Raw genomic sequence first — 15,473 nt, 5'->3', positions numbered from 1 at the left:
TCTGTCCTTTATCATGATTCAATTAGTAATGAAGAAAAGTAGGATTTTTAAAATTTAAAAATCCTGTTTAATTACATGATATACTCTTAACATTGTCTCCCATAATTGCATTGTAGCAAATGATTTAATCCACTGTCTTTACTCAGTGCCATTTATTTTCTTTCTTCACTTGCTCATTTGTAACTGATTAGGATGACATGTGAATCCCATTGTTTTATATTTTTATTTGAAGTCTGCAGTAAAAAAATGCAGTGCAAGCTTATGCATGCTTACTTGACAATAAGCCTAACTGGATTCAGTAGGGCTTACTCCTAGGTAAGTGTGCAGAGAATGGCAGCCTAAGAATCTCAGTTCATTACCTTTCTTGAATTCCTAATTGCAATGAATATTTTCCTTATTTTTAAAAAGATTCAAATTTTGAGTCCTATTTTTATTATGGTGGGAGGGGGATGGGAGATTTAGGACATGATTCATCATAGATGTATCACTTTTAAATCTTATGGTTCAATGGGATATAGTTAAGAATGTGGTTCAGGTTTCCCACTGAATTCCCAGTAAGACCTAAAAGAACTTAACATTTACAGGATAATGTCCTTAAGATGTTTACTGGATAATGTATAGGACATTTAGGTTTGCTGAAACTTGAAATTATATTATATTAAAATAACTAAAGTAGACATAGAATAATTCACCTATTGATTCTTTTAAAGATGGCCTCTGGTTGTTTTTAAGCAAAGAATACATGGAAGCTCCCCACCCCCAATAAGGAGTAAGTTATTTACAGTGGTGCCTCGCAAGACGAATGCCTCGCAAGACGAAAAACGCGCAAGACAAAAGAGTTTTCCGTTTTTTGAGTCATTCCGCAAGACGAATTTCCCTATGGGCTTGCTTCGCAAGACGAAATCTTGCGAGTTCTTGCGAGTTTGTTTCCTTTTTCTTAAAGCCGCTAAGCCGTTAATAGCCGCTAAGCCGCTAATAGCCATGCTTTGCAAGACGAAAAAAACGCAAGACGAAGAAACTCGCGGAACGGATTAATTTTGTCTTGCAAGGCACCACTGTATTTAAATTAAAATCCTTGGGTTACTTTGTTTTACTCAAGTGCATAAAGTAGAACTCAGCCATAAAATCAGTGACTAAAGTTATAAGCAGCTGGTAAGTTTTAAATACCTATTAAATAAGCAACACTTCATTAAGAAGCCTTAAACATTTGCAGATCTTGCCGTGGCTAAAATCTCAAACCTGCTAAGTCAGACTGACCAATCTGAATCTGTGATGAAGTTTAATTTCTAACCTGTTGTGAAGTCTTACCCATTGTTTATCTGTAGAAAACATCTATTCTGAATGTATCTTCACACATTTCTCTTCCACATTTCTCCCAAAATTTAAGGAGGCTTACAATGTTTCCCCGTAACATAAGTATAGTGGGACAAAATGTCCATATATCTTCCGTAGTAGAGATTACTGAAATTAGGAGGCCTTTTCTATTCTCATTCTCTAGGATAATAAAACAGTACCCATGTAGAGGGGAAATGAGGGGGTTGGAATGGGAAAGTGAATAAGGTGAAATAGCCAAGGGCATGAGAGAAATATTTAAGAAGTCATAATGATATTGCTTATGTAATGTTCAAAGATGCAAGAAGGCTCAACATGTATTAGAGTAGTTTTAAATTATAAGGAAGAGAAACATATTGGAAGCAAGAGAAACATCAGGAAGAGAAACATGTGCCTTACTAGCAAGAAATATTTTTAATACCTGTTTTCCTGTTGTTTAAAGATTAACTGATGCAATTTTGGCTTGGATTGCATTACTGCCTCTCTTGACTATCTTCCTTTCTTTTTCGGTGTTCTGTGCACTGTCTCCCCTACCCCTCCTGTCACCTGTTCACTCAGTCCGACAGCATTCCTGGTCATCCTTTTCTACAGAGCAGCCATCTCCCAGTTCTCCCCCTTCTCCAGGTAAATCTTGCATCTCTTTGCTTCATTTGCTCAACTCTGGCCTTGTAGACACTACATTTCGCCCATTCTGTTACAATTTATGGGATAGATTAGGGCAGGGGTAAGCAAACTTTTTCAGCAGGGGGCCGGTCCACTGTCCCTCAGACCTTGTGGGGGGCCAGACTATAATTTGTTTTCCGGGGGGGGGGAGAATGAATTCCTATGCCCCACAATTAACCCAGAGATGCATTTTAAATAAAAGGACACATTCTACTCATGTAAAAACACGCGGGCCAGATTGAGAAGCGATTGTGCCACATGTGGCCCCCGGGCCTTAGTTTGCCTACCCATGGATTAGGGTTTCCTTTCTGTTCAGAAGATAGAACTATGCAGTGGTACCTCGGTTTACGAACTAAATTCGTTCCGGAGGTCTGTTCTTAACCTGAAACCATTCTTAACCTGAGGTACCACTTTAGCTAATGAGGCCTCCCACTGCTGCTGCTGCTGCTGTGCCACTGGTGCGTGATTTCTGTGATTATCCTCGGGCAAAGTTCTTAACCTGAAGTACTCCTTCCAGGTTAGCAGAGTTTGTAAGCTGAAGTGTTTGTAACCCAAGGTGTTTGTAACCCGAGGTACCACTGTACTGAAGATACAAAGCTTAAACAAAACCAGTTGGAGACTGTAATTTACTTCTAGTCTTAAACAAATAAATACTGTGACTACTACTAGGTATTTATACTGAGTTGGATCCAGACTTACTCTTTTGCAAATGGAAATATTGCTTCCATTTGGAGATAGAAGAAAAGGAAGGAGGTGATTTTTGCTTATTCTTCCTTGTCCTTTCAGCTCCTTTTACCGCCTTCCACACTGTTCTGGAGGGTCTCCAAACACTGCAGAATAGCTTTTCACCTCCAGTGGTGCTTCTTGTTTGCAGAATTCTGTTCATGAGTACTCTAGATTCATAGTATTTTAAAGGGGCCAAAGAGTCCTGGAAGACATGCTCCCTGCCTTGTAGGTGTTTTCCACCTGGCCTGGGAGGGTGGGGCCCAACTGACTCCAGCTACAAAAGGTGAGACTGCTGACCAGACTTGTAGGCTCCTGTTTAAGGTTTTTTGTTGAGGTGAGGGGTGTTGCTCCTGTTAGGTATTTGTATCTTTATTTTAGGTCTTGTGATTTATGTGGAAATGGTTCAGTTTGGTTGTGCATTTAAAAAAATATGGTTTGTCTACTTCTGTAATTTTATAATTATGTGTTCTTTTTATGCTGTAAGCCACTTTGAGCACGGTTTGAACTGTGGAAAGGCAGCATACAAATAAAATTATGTATGTATGTAGAAAGTACGTATCCAGTCCAGAAATAAAACAAAATAAAAAAACCATCAGAAGGAGCACAATAATTAGATAAGAGTATCAGTCATGAGAAAGCCACCAAGAATAAGTGGGTTTTCAAAATCTTTCTGAAAAACTAGTGTGGTAACTGTATGGAGGTTAACTGGACGTTCCAGAATCATGGACCCACCAAAGAAAAAGTATTCTGCCTTTTGCCTACTAGCAAGTTTAATCTTTACCTTCCTGTTTCTTTTTCACAGTGAAAAGAAACTCTCCATTTTTAGATACAAACACAGGACCATTCATTAGGACGAACAGCTTTGCTGATGAACTTGACCTGGAAGGCGAAACATTGCTGACCCCAATAACTCACATCTCACAGTAAGTCACAGATTTCTGAATTATGCTATCATTTGCTCCAGACAAGTTCAACCAGTACATGCTAGAACCTAAAATATAATCCTAGATCAACTTTATAGTTATTTATGTAAAATCATTCTGTGTAGAAATTAATGTATGCTGTCCCGATAGCCATTAAAAAGTTATCCATTCTGCTCATGGAACAAATCTGACTTTTAGGTCACATTGCACCTGATGGATATTCTTCATTTTAAGCAAAACATACTGCATTGGTTATTGAGTTATGAGATATGCTTTTTACTTTTACCTAATACTGTGGATAGCTATACAAAAAATTCATAGATGGCATTGGTTTTTGTGTTTAGGGACGTGTCATGTTGTGCCTGAACTGCTAGTGCCCTGTTTGGACATTTCTCATATGATCTGAATAGTGTGAAATTATTCCTGTTAAAATAGAAGTGATGTGTGGAGAGTAACAGCACCATTGCAGTAGTACCCAGATTGAATCCACCTGTTGTCCAGAGAGGTTTCAGGACATGTTGTGGATTATGAGGGCCTGCATAAACAGACTTGGCTCAGCTGTGATCAAATGATGATCATTCCTAGTTTCCTATTAAACTCTCTATGCAATATTTGGTGTATTTACTGTATCTTATTCTTCCTTTGTATCCTTGTCAATGTCACCAAACTCTATGTGTATTGACTATACTGTACACAATTGTGGCTTTAGGCACGATTCCTGGAACGTAACCCTGGCAGGCTTACTGTATAAAACTACTGTATCCATGTATCAAGCTATATAGTACACAAACACATAAATGCAGGCATATATATTTATACTACCGTGAAAACAAAAGTGGTTTCTGGTTACAAAAAAGTTTGTAAAGAAAATTGCAACTTGATGTAATTAACAATGAGGATTTATTTCCCAAGGAAATCCATAAACAAATGCTTTTTATGCTCTTATAACTGTGATTTCACGTGTTTCTTCCTCCCAGTTTTTCTTTTAAGTCGTCTGTTTTGCTGGAACTCTGTAAACTAGTAGCTCTTAAAATTTGAAAGGCTGCATTGGTATAATCCTTCATGCAAGCATTCCAAAGGGCTCCATAGTACATATCAAAAATATCTAGCCAATCCATGTAAACCAATTAGCATGTAAAAGTCAGATCAAATGCAGCTTCAGTTCAGACTGTAAAAGTGATCCATGCTCTATAAGAGACATATCAGCATGAAGAATATTTTATAGCCCAGCTGCATAACACTGTAACTCCTGGTTAGAGAATGAAGGGCTTTGGAACCAGAAAGAATAATGTGCTGTTGAATCTTGGACTGTAGTGCTGCATATAAATTAATATGCCCCAGGGGCCATGAAAATGAGCGTGTATGAAAGAAACTGATTCCATAACCACAAAGGCGTGAGTAAGAGCCGCTGTGTGAATTGCAGGCATGTGCTTGGCAAAAAGTATCTGCAAACAGATTTCACCTGAGAGCATAAAATTACTTCTCTTTGACAGGCAATATAAATCACCTGGCAAAAATATTGGTTACCTACTGTACTGTCAGGAAACTTTCTTGGTAAAAGTCAGATTAAGGAATGTGTTTAAAATCTCTGTTTTCACTTACTTGGGAAGGATGGAGAAACTCTTGCAACTGGTACTTGTCTGTTTCATCACAAGTACGTCAGGAATATCCCAGGGGTCCAGGAGCAGTAAGCCAGCAGCAGCCTTGTGAAAATCACACTTAGTTAAGGGTGTCTCTGGGGTCTCCCTAACTCAATCATGGCCACGTTTATGGAGCTTACATGCCTGTCCACATTAAGAAAAGTGAGATAGGAGGTAGATGCATGATGGGATCCAATGCACTGCCGCAACAAGAGTAGGGGCCAAAGCCATGATGTGTTCTGCTTCACTGTGATGTTGACCCCAATCTCAGCAGCAGCATAGTAGCTTTTGTTCGTACTGATGCACCTGCATTTGCCTTCTAACTACAGCCAGATGCAGCAGTTCTTCTTTGATGCATGGTTATGTCTTGGATGTGTGGAAGAACCTGGAGCAATATAATACTATGCTGCTTTAGCTAGCAGCATGAATTGGTGAGCAAGAGCAGAACTGGTTTTGCTTCAGGGCAGTATCACAGATGTGTTTCTAAGCACAAGACACTTGGGATCATGAACACACTCTGAGGTCGCTTCCAGATGACCTGTTTATTGAGCTTTAATCCAAATTTGTTTCTGGGGAGATCTGATTATATCTGCTGCTTTCAGAGCATTCGTTTTGATTTGGTTGTGGGGAGGATAGATAGCATTGCGTCAAGCCAATGCTACCCTACACTTTCCAGTCACTTTCTTTTATCCCATGTTTTGAAGAAGCTGGTTTCTTGTGCACCAGCCCCAAATCATATTGGATTGCACAACCTGAATTTGCTGGTGTGCAACTGGATGCTACCCCAAAATAGCAACAGTCTGGGAGGACCCTTTATGGCCTGACCTATACAGAGGACTCCTGTCCCTCATAGAATATTTGGGGCATCTGCAAAGGGGAGTCTTTCTCTGAATTCCCATTTCCTGATCTAGCAAGATCAAGGTGAGGAGGAGTGCCAAGATACAGTACCCTTTGTGGTGATGTAAACTGAACCTCAGTCGGAGTATCAGCCACTTCCAGTGCTGTTGGAGCCTCTGACAGATGGGAGATTTATGAAAGGGCTTGCAAAGGTTTGTTCCCTTTCTGTAAAATTCCCAAGAGCCATACAATCGCCAAATAGGTTTATTTATTTAAATTGTGGGGAAAGGGAGGTGGCAGGTTCATCCTCCCCATCTGACAGCCCTCAAGTTTTGTCAGAGTTCCAATAGTGCAAAAATGAGAATAGAGCTTTAGGAAGTATAAGGGGCAGTGGGTGGTATCTTCCCCACACCCAATAGACCAACAATATCTGGTCTCCCAGGTCATAGTCCAACACTCTAACAATTAAGCCATTTATGCCAGCTTATTTGATTTAATGCAGGAACTTACCTTTCTTCTCCATGAAAACCACTATTACTGCTTGTGAGGATCACATTGTGCTAAGTGATTTTCCCATTCCCAGATCCAGGTCAGCAAGGGGGGCAGGTGACCTACCACTGGTCGAAAGCAGGCAGCAACCTTTAGGGAGATACAGCTCCCATCCCGTAGTTCTGTTCCTGCCTTCATTGAGTGAAGCCAGTCACCATTAGCTCTCACTTGTCTCCTTAGGTTTATATATTCTTTTTTTTAACATCTTAGTTAGGTGGTATTTTCTTTCCTCATTCCATAGATATATTTTTCCTTCTCTTCTGCTTCAGTTTACTTCACCTGGAGCACCTGCCTAGCCTCTCCTTTCCCATGCTCTGCATCTTCTTCTTTTTAGCCTTGGCACTTTTGTCTTTCCTCCCTTTCGCTCTCAGTGAAGGGATGGGAGAAGCAGCCCAATTTCTTCCATTCTCAGAGTGGGAATGCTGGAGAAGCCTGGCGGGGCTGCTGCTCTGCATCACTCTTTTCATTTTGGCGTGAACGCCATCATCCGGCTCGAATTCCATCTCACAAAGCTTATTTTTAGCATGAACACCATTTTCAAAAGAATTGTGTGAATTGACTAAGGAGACAAGTGAGATTTAAAAGATATTACCCTGTTCATATGTCAAACGGGTGCATTGCATTTCCTATCCCCCCAGCCCCTCCTGCCAATATACCTTTACCGGGCACTGCAACCTGACACATACACTTTAGCCAAGGCAGCATTTGGTCAGAGGGTCCTGCAGAAGGTCTTCCTGCCTGTTACGGCTAAAATCTGGGTGCAGTGTTACTCTGCCACCCAGCTCATCGGACTAAGTCCGTGGGTCCCTGCGGAAGAAAATGAGCTCAGCCGGACGCAGGAGCAAACTGCAGAAGATCCAAGTTTATTGCGCAACAGGTTCAAGGCGAGATTGAACAGAGAGGAAGGGGTGACATGAACTTTTGAAATTTCCCTCCATGTCCCAGAATACAGTGCAAAATACATCCCAGTTACATCACGAATACATTAAGGAAAGGTTGGGTTACACAGATTACATCATGAATACATTAAGGAGAGGTTGGGTTACACTGGATTAACATATGGAGGAGGGAGGGGGGAATATGCAGAGCTGGAGATATGCGCAGATAAGCACATCCTGAGAAGACAATGGTCCATGTACCATAGTCTGTCACCTGGCATTGCCCGAGGAAAGGTTTGGCAGAGTGATTTTGACAGGATTACTTGAGAGATTATGGAGGACAGGGGAGGGGTGATGGAGTCCTAGAGAAATTGAGCAAATATATTGTAGTGAAGAAGACATGCCCCCCCCCCTTCCGTAACAGTCCCCCATTCGGAGATAGATTTGCATTAAAGTTCTGTAAGAACTTGCAAATCTTTTCTCCGCACCCTAAATCTCGGTGAATGGGATGTGTGGCTTTATGGAAACCTGAAAGGGACTTGCAAGCCATGCCTTTTACGGTCATTTGCAAGTATAGCAGTGCAGGTAGCTGCATATAGGGTATTATATAAAAGAACACCTCTTGTATTTTGTTGCTAAATTACTCGTGGCACCCTAGCTCTTGGGAGAAACATTTTCAATAGTGGTGTATGCTTTACATTTAGCAGGAAGGTCCATTACTGACTGAAAAAATGCAGTTTGCTTTTTAGCCCCACCGTTTTTGTGTTCTCAGGTGCCAAGCTAGCTCTTCTGTGGTCTCACACCGGCATAGTGCTACAGCAACACATCCTGTCGAATCCCTTCAGGGCTTTCAACTAACCATGTCGCCTGGCATTCACCATAGGCACAGGTTTGGGCATCTCGTGAGGGAGATGCCTTGGCCTTGGCCTTTCTATGAGATTTTATTATAGGCTGTGGTTTTGCACGCATGGGGTTTGCTCACTTGCACTTAAAGGACCAAAAGGCTAATTGCAGCCTGGATACACTTGCCCAATTCAAACTGAGTCCAATTTGAATTTATCTTGCCCCATGGTTCTCAACTCTTCAAACCAATCTGTTAAAAGAAAACCATTCTTAACAAGGGCAGTTGTCCAAATAAGTCAATTTAAGTCTATAAGGGATCATTCCTGCTAAACCAAAGCATATCCACCTTCATGTACCTGGTGTTTTATGGATCCATAAGTTTGTCCTTGGCAAAGCGAGGTTTAACACATTTTAAAATGGATAGGGAAGATTGGCATAGTGCCAGGTGGAACAATGTGGTTATAAATTGATCTAAACATTGGACTACACAATAGTGTGAGCTATTAGAAAGTATAAAATGCATGAGAATTCTCCACTGGTGTGTAAGGAATAAGACATAAAACATAAAAACAGTTACACAAAAAAAAATTTGCCCCCCTTTGTGGAAATCACACTGTCAGACACATTTCAACATTCTTACATAATAACACATAATACAAAAAAAAACACTAATTAAATATCAGTTGCCTATCTTGAGACAATTGTGATCTTCTCAATCCTGGAGCACAGTCTTAAGGTTCAAAAGTGGGAAAATGTCCTTGCAATTCAACTCCTCCCCCCCTTTGTCAAGTCCACTCCCCCCCCCCCCGGCAGTCTATATCCTTTGAAAGAGATAGCTGTGGGCACTTTGAAAACTCTGTTGTTGCTGGTCTTGTGATGGGTTGACTGAGTTGAGGGGTTGTTGCTGCTCATCATTGCACATCTGTAGAAGTGATATCCTGTAAGGAGCAGGGTTTTGGGGTGACTTAAAAACACAGTTAGACAAGAAAGGGGCGAAAGGCAAAAAGGATGTCCTCCAGTTTCCATGGGAAGCTGCAAATAATAACAATCGTAGTGGATTAAACATTTTATTCATTATCACATTTCTATATAATTACTGTTATTATCTGCTAAGTTTGTTTGCTTTCCTTCACTTAATTTTTGTTGTTGTTGTTCTTTTCATATTATAAAATAAAAAATTACTCCACATGTATAGAAAGAGAACTGTAAAAAATACAAAGGTTAAAAAATAAAAAGAAAGCAAAAAATTAGATTACCAGTTAGATGAAAATGGACTTGACACAAAGACATCAGATTCAGAAAATAACTATTATTAAATAGTACAAAGATATTATCAAAACCACACATATTACTACTGGACTGAAAAAAAATGGGAAAACAATGGGGAAAACTTAAAATTCACCATGTGCTATCCAATAAAAGAACTTCATGAGACTGACTTTCAACATGTGATGAACATGTCCCCAAAGTAAAACACAAACACACAAAATGAGCTATGAGGAACCAAAAATAAATAAATGCTAAGACACACAATTAATAAGTAACCTGAAGTAATCTGTTTTGGCATTCTAACATCCCAAATGAAAATAAAAGTGTTTCTTGATGTGACATCATCAGCTGTAATGTTAATACTGGGAAATGAGTTAATACCAAGAAAAAAATGAATGGCAATTTTAAAGTTGTGCAAGTAACTTGCACTAGCCAAAATGACAGAATTAATAAATGCTCAGGCAAAAGGTAAACAATACCATTCCACAAACAATGTTTGGTTGTGCTTCGATTAATTTCATATATATAATGGAAGAACTGATAAAACGAACTTAATAAACGAAAACAAATTATTTGTAACCTAAAAAAAATGTCAAAGCCACAAAGAGATAGAAGGAAATCAACTAATATAGCAGGGATTCAGACTTGTTTTGCTGAACAGAAAAAAGTGACTGTTTGGCTTTAAGGGAAGAAAGACAAAAGGAAAACAAATGCAATGCAATTACTTTTTATAGAGTATTTAAATCACTGTTTGCATCCCCTCATTATCATTTGTGCTGTGGGAGAAAAGAAAGGACACTCTGTTGAAAGGGAAAATTATTTCATGTGAGAGGTCTGTCAGGAAATGCTGTTCCTAAAATGCATAGGCATATACACACACACACACCAAAAACAAACTTATAAAATTTAAATCCCATGGGGGAGGGAGGAACTATTCAAGAGAGGAACTCACAGTGGGAGTGCTTTGATATTTACCTGTGAAAAGAATTTGGCATGTCCAGTACTTAACTCTATTGTCTTAAGTAGCCCTTGGGGCAAAACACATTAAGGATGATTTCGCTCAATGGTTCCAAGTTTTACATAAGGAAATTTGTATAGGTTTCACGCTCTCCAAACCTTCTCTCTCCCCCCTCCTTTCTCTCGCTCTCTCTCTTTTTTTTTTTAAAGCTGATCTAGCCTCTGTGCACGTGCAGAGTTCATGTCTCAGCAAACCTTTTATACCATTGAAAATGTTGCATCTTTCGGCTCAATTAGAATAAGGAAGGGAAAGGTAAGGAGTAGATTTTAAAAATAGGGTTAGATTTTAAAACAACAAAAAAGAGAAACTCAGCAATTTAAGTATTCACCAAAGCTTGCAATTTCAGCCCAAGCTTCCTTTATGTACAGGAAAGGGCTATCATTATTGGTCATTTTATCTGGTCATTCGCGGAACAATCAACCGCTCTCTTATTTATGAGTAAAAATGGCCAGGTAAGGAGTAGATTTTTAAAATAGGGTTAGATTTTAAAACAAAAAAGAGAAACTCAGCAATTCAAGTATTCACCATTCAGCCCAAGCAAAGGAGTCTGCTTCCTTTATGTACAGGAAAGGGCTAATATCCCTCTGGCCATTCGCGGAACAATCAACCGCTCTCTTATTTATGAGTAAAAATGGCCAGAGAGTTAGAATTCATAGGATTTTTATTTAGTTTTTTTAACATTCTCAGTCATGGTCAAGGCTAATTCTACTTAACTATATGAATTTTTATGTGCTTAAACTTTTAATAGACTTTTAAGTTTGATTTTTTTTTTTTAAATAGTAGACAAAATGATAAATACTGTAATCACTCAAATGCCTGATATCACCAGTTCTGTTTCAAACATCACGAGCAAATCTGGGCTGAATTTCAACACATCAGCTACAAATTGGGAAAGTTGAAAGGGACCTGGGGTCATCTAGTCCAACCCTAAAATACAGGGTTCATAGCAAGATTTGTACTACCAGAGAGACACACACACACATACTTATGTACACAGACACAACTGGGGAAGAGACCACAAGCCATGCGCCTATCACAAGCCATGCGCCTATCATGTACTAAGGAAGAGGAAAATAAAAGTACCCAACCCTTTTAGCAGATCTTGAAGCTAGTTTGAGTGAGTGTTTACTTCCTTAGACTAAAGAGTGAAAGTTCCTAGATAAATTATCTTTAAAGACTGAAGTGAACATTTTTCCTAAGATAGGGAGAGGATCTCTTATAAAGCATAGTTAAAACAGCCATAGATTTGATTTAAAAGGAATACAAAAGTGACAATTTTTCCTGAACTTGCAGAGGAATAGTAAGCCTAATCTATGCCCCCCCCCACCTTTGCAGTTTCCTTTAAAGGAAGCTTACTCGGGAGTAAATTTACCTGGCACAGAATAAGAAGGAGAAGGAGAAAAAAAAAACCTGAAAGAGACAGAATGAAACAGGGGGGGGGGGGGGCATTTTCTAAGAAAAGAGGCCAGGACGTCTTATAGAGACTGATATCAGGAGCCTTACAATAACTCTTCTGTCCAACCAGATCAAAGTTAAAACTGGACTCAAATATTTTTCTTAGAATGAACACCATACTTTTATGGGCATACGCTTAATGAAATACATACACTGCATTTTAGCTTGAGCGAGCAGTTGTGCTCAACTAGGCTTTTGCAGCAGAAACATTAGGTTATCATCACCTTCCAAAATAAGACTGTAGACTCACAATCTCAAAAGTTGGGGCAAAGCAAGAGGTGGGGTAAACATTTGCACACTTCATTCTCATCTTGTCTTATTTAGGACTGCTAAGATCCAGCATGGCTTCCTTAGATTTAAATTTTGAAGCAAGCTTGCAGTTTAAACTATGCACACTTAAGAAAAGCAGTCTGCCAGAGACAGAAGGAACAGACAACACACATAACAGACAACATGTAAACATACATATTCTCATATATGTATTAACAGACAACACACATAACAGACAACATGTAACATATAAACAGATATATTCTCATCCTTTAGTTGGTTATTGCAAGGAGTTGGGCCACTACCTCTGGCTTCATTAAGTGAAATTAGTAGGAAGGTCCCACATGGTTTTATGAGCCTCCTTGCCTCTTCAAACACACCACCAGTTAATCAAACTGGTAGGGCTCATAACGCTTGGTCGACTGGGTACCCCTTTATAGATGCATGCGTTGCTGTTGTTGCTTTTTTTGCTTTTTCCTTTTTTTGGGGGGGTGTGTCTGGGATAGAGAAGGGGGAAAGAGAGGGGTTGATTAGGATTGGTATGTCTAGGGGTTTGGTATGCTTAGTACAGGGACGTATAGTAAAGAGGAGAAGGGGCTTCTAGTTGCCTGGCAACTTCCTTAGTGGGTTTTAGAGAGCTCTAGCTATCCGGTTCCTTGCGTTCCCTTTCCTATTTCCTTATTTCCTATTTCCTTATTTCCTATAACCTGGGGTCTCTTTCCACTCTGCCGGTCCTGCCCAATTCCTCATGGGCTATCCCTCCTGGCAACCTCCTACCTATCGTCACATCTCAGGAAAAGGGGCCCTACTGGACGCCCGCGCCATGCGGTGCCAGATCGGGTGATCCCTGGATAGAATTTCGAACTGAAAATCCCCCTTGCTTTTGGAAGCGGGCTCACGCACGATACACGTGTTACCGACCAGTGCGGCTGGGATTGGGATAGAAAGCAAGACCACTTCCTGCCCCCTAGCAAGGACGCTCGGGAAGTTCGGAAAGAGAACTCCAACCCCTTGCTTTCAACTGAGATGCCCGTTGCGGAGAGTCGGCTGTCTTTCCAAGCCGGGTCTCACCGTCTTACTTTCGGGCTCCCAATTGGTGCGGCTGGCTGGAGATTTTAAGGAAAAGAGATAGAGCTCAGAACCCCCCTTTCGGGTTGAGCAGCGGTCCACGGTCTCTCTCACTAACCGGACCAAGAGAAAGGCAAGAAGGAGCGATAGAGAGGAGGGCAGAGAATTCAGTTGCCAGGAGATTCCACCCCCTTCCCACCAGTGCACTGGATTTTCCTTTTTCCTTATACTCACGCGTCTTCTATGATGATCCCGGGATCGATGAATAAGCCGGCTGGATCCCTCTTTTGCTCCCCGGCTGAACTCCTAGGGCTTTCGATTACCGCCCAGAAGATGGCTGGGGGTCCAAAAGGATCTTCCCAGGCAAAATGGCCTGGAGCCGGCTGAAGATTTCGGGGCCCCCAGTCAGCAGCTCGGGAGAACCGCAAGCCCCACGTTGCGGCGCCAACTGTTACGGCTAAAATCTGGGTGCAGTGTTACTCTGCCACCCAGCTCATCGGACTAAGTCCGTGGGTCCCTGCGGAAGAAAATGAGCTCAGCCGGACGCAGGAGCAAACTGCAGAAGATCCAAGTTTATTGCGCAACAGGTTCAAGGCGAGATTGAACAGAGAGGAAGGGGTGACATGAACTTTTGAAATTTCCCTCCATGTCCCAGAATACAGTGCAAAATACATCCCAGTTACATCACGAATACATTAAGGAAAGGTTGGGTTACACAGATTACATCATGAATACATTAAGGAGAGGTTGGGTTACACTGGATTAACATATGGAGGAGGGAGGGGGGAATATGCAGAGCTGGAGATATGCGCAGATAAGCACATCCTGAGAAGACAATGGTCCATGTACCATAGTCTGTCACCTGGCATTGCCCGAGGAAAGGTTTGGCAGAGTGATTTTGACAGGATTACTTGAGAGATTATGGAGGACAGGGGAGGGGTGATGGAGTCCTAGAGAAATTGAGCAAATATATTGTAGTGAAGAAGACATGCCCCCCCCCTTCCGTAACACTGCCTTAGCTCCTACAGCCTTAACCTGCCCTAGGGAGGTTAGCTATTGTACTTCCCATCCCTCCTGACCTGAAACTGGGAATGGGGAGAATCGCAGTTGCACTCACCTGAAATGTAGTTTTTTCCAGTCAGCTGGACCCACCCTATGTAGTGGGCTGCAGGAATGTTTCTTCATCATCATCATCATCATCATCATCATCTACTTACACAGTTGAGGTTAGTTGTAGTTTGGTTTGGGAAGTAGGGTGTTTTTCTTTTTCTTGAGCTTGGCAAGTCTGCTCAAAGTGCATGATGGGAGCCCTGCCTCCCAAAGGGCTGCTACCTGCCTTTGACCAGGGGGAGGAGCCATCAACCCATCCTGCTGATCTTTCACTGGGAATGGAAAACTACATTTCAGGTGAGCACGACTGCACTTTTGTCATTGCAGTGTTATTATTACAGAAGACCCCTGCCAAGAAGGATAATTATCTAGTCATTTTAGAGAATATACACACCATTGTACATACGCCAACTATTTGCAAAATCTCATAGCCAAGCCAAAAAGATGTTGGGTTTGTGACGCTTTGAGTTTTGTATATGCAATGGTTGTGCCTTTGTTTATTCCTGGTAATTTGATTATTAAAGGGCCCTCTTTCACCTTTGTGATTTGGAGGCAGCTTCTTAGTTTAAAGATACATTATGTCCAGAGCAAACATTTGTAATCTCTGTGGTGTGGAGGAATCCTTATTTGCCCTGACTAGATGGCTCATATTGTAAATGATTCCTGCTTTTATCTTCCTCCCTCATTTCCAAAGGCCCTTGTAAAGTCTGAGCAAATACAGCTTATTCACTTTCAAGTGGTCAGATATAATGACTGACCTGCTGTCACCACAACTCTGTTTGCAGGGCAGCTAGCAACATTTAAAATGTGATTTGCACACAGACAACTTGATGGTTAATTGCAGAGAGGAGTTGAACAGCAGCAATCAAAGCAAGCATACAGCCAAAGATCA

The 15,473-nt window shown here is 41.0% G+C and overlaps 1 protein-coding gene across 8 annotated transcripts in view; it reads left to right on the top strand.

Moving 5' to 3' along the window:
* Positions 1-15,473, top strand: part of KCNQ1 (potassium voltage-gated channel subfamily Q member 1) — a 322,417-nt gene that overhangs the window by 120,868 nt on the left and 186,076 nt on the right. For 7 of the 8 annotated variants that reach the window (XM_083462722.1, XM_083462720.1, XM_083462724.1 and 4 more), the window contains 2 exons: positions 1,891-1,956; positions 3,524-3,644. In XM_083462722.1, coding sequence (XP_083318848.1) covers positions 1,891-1,956; positions 3,524-3,644 — 187 coding nt within the window. The remainder of the gene's footprint in view (positions 1-1,890; positions 1,957-3,523; positions 3,645-15,473) is intronic. The other variant, XM_083462725.1, reaches the window with a different exon arrangement.

The sequence above is a fragment of the Podarcis liolepis genome, assembly GCF_965112155.1.
Source record: "Podarcis liolepis genome assembly, chromosome: 1".
In the NCBI taxonomy this organism is placed as follows: Eukaryota; Metazoa; Chordata; class Lepidosauria; order Squamata; family Lacertidae; genus Podarcis; species Podarcis liolepis.
This window is presented reverse-complemented; position numbering and strand designations above follow the sequence as displayed.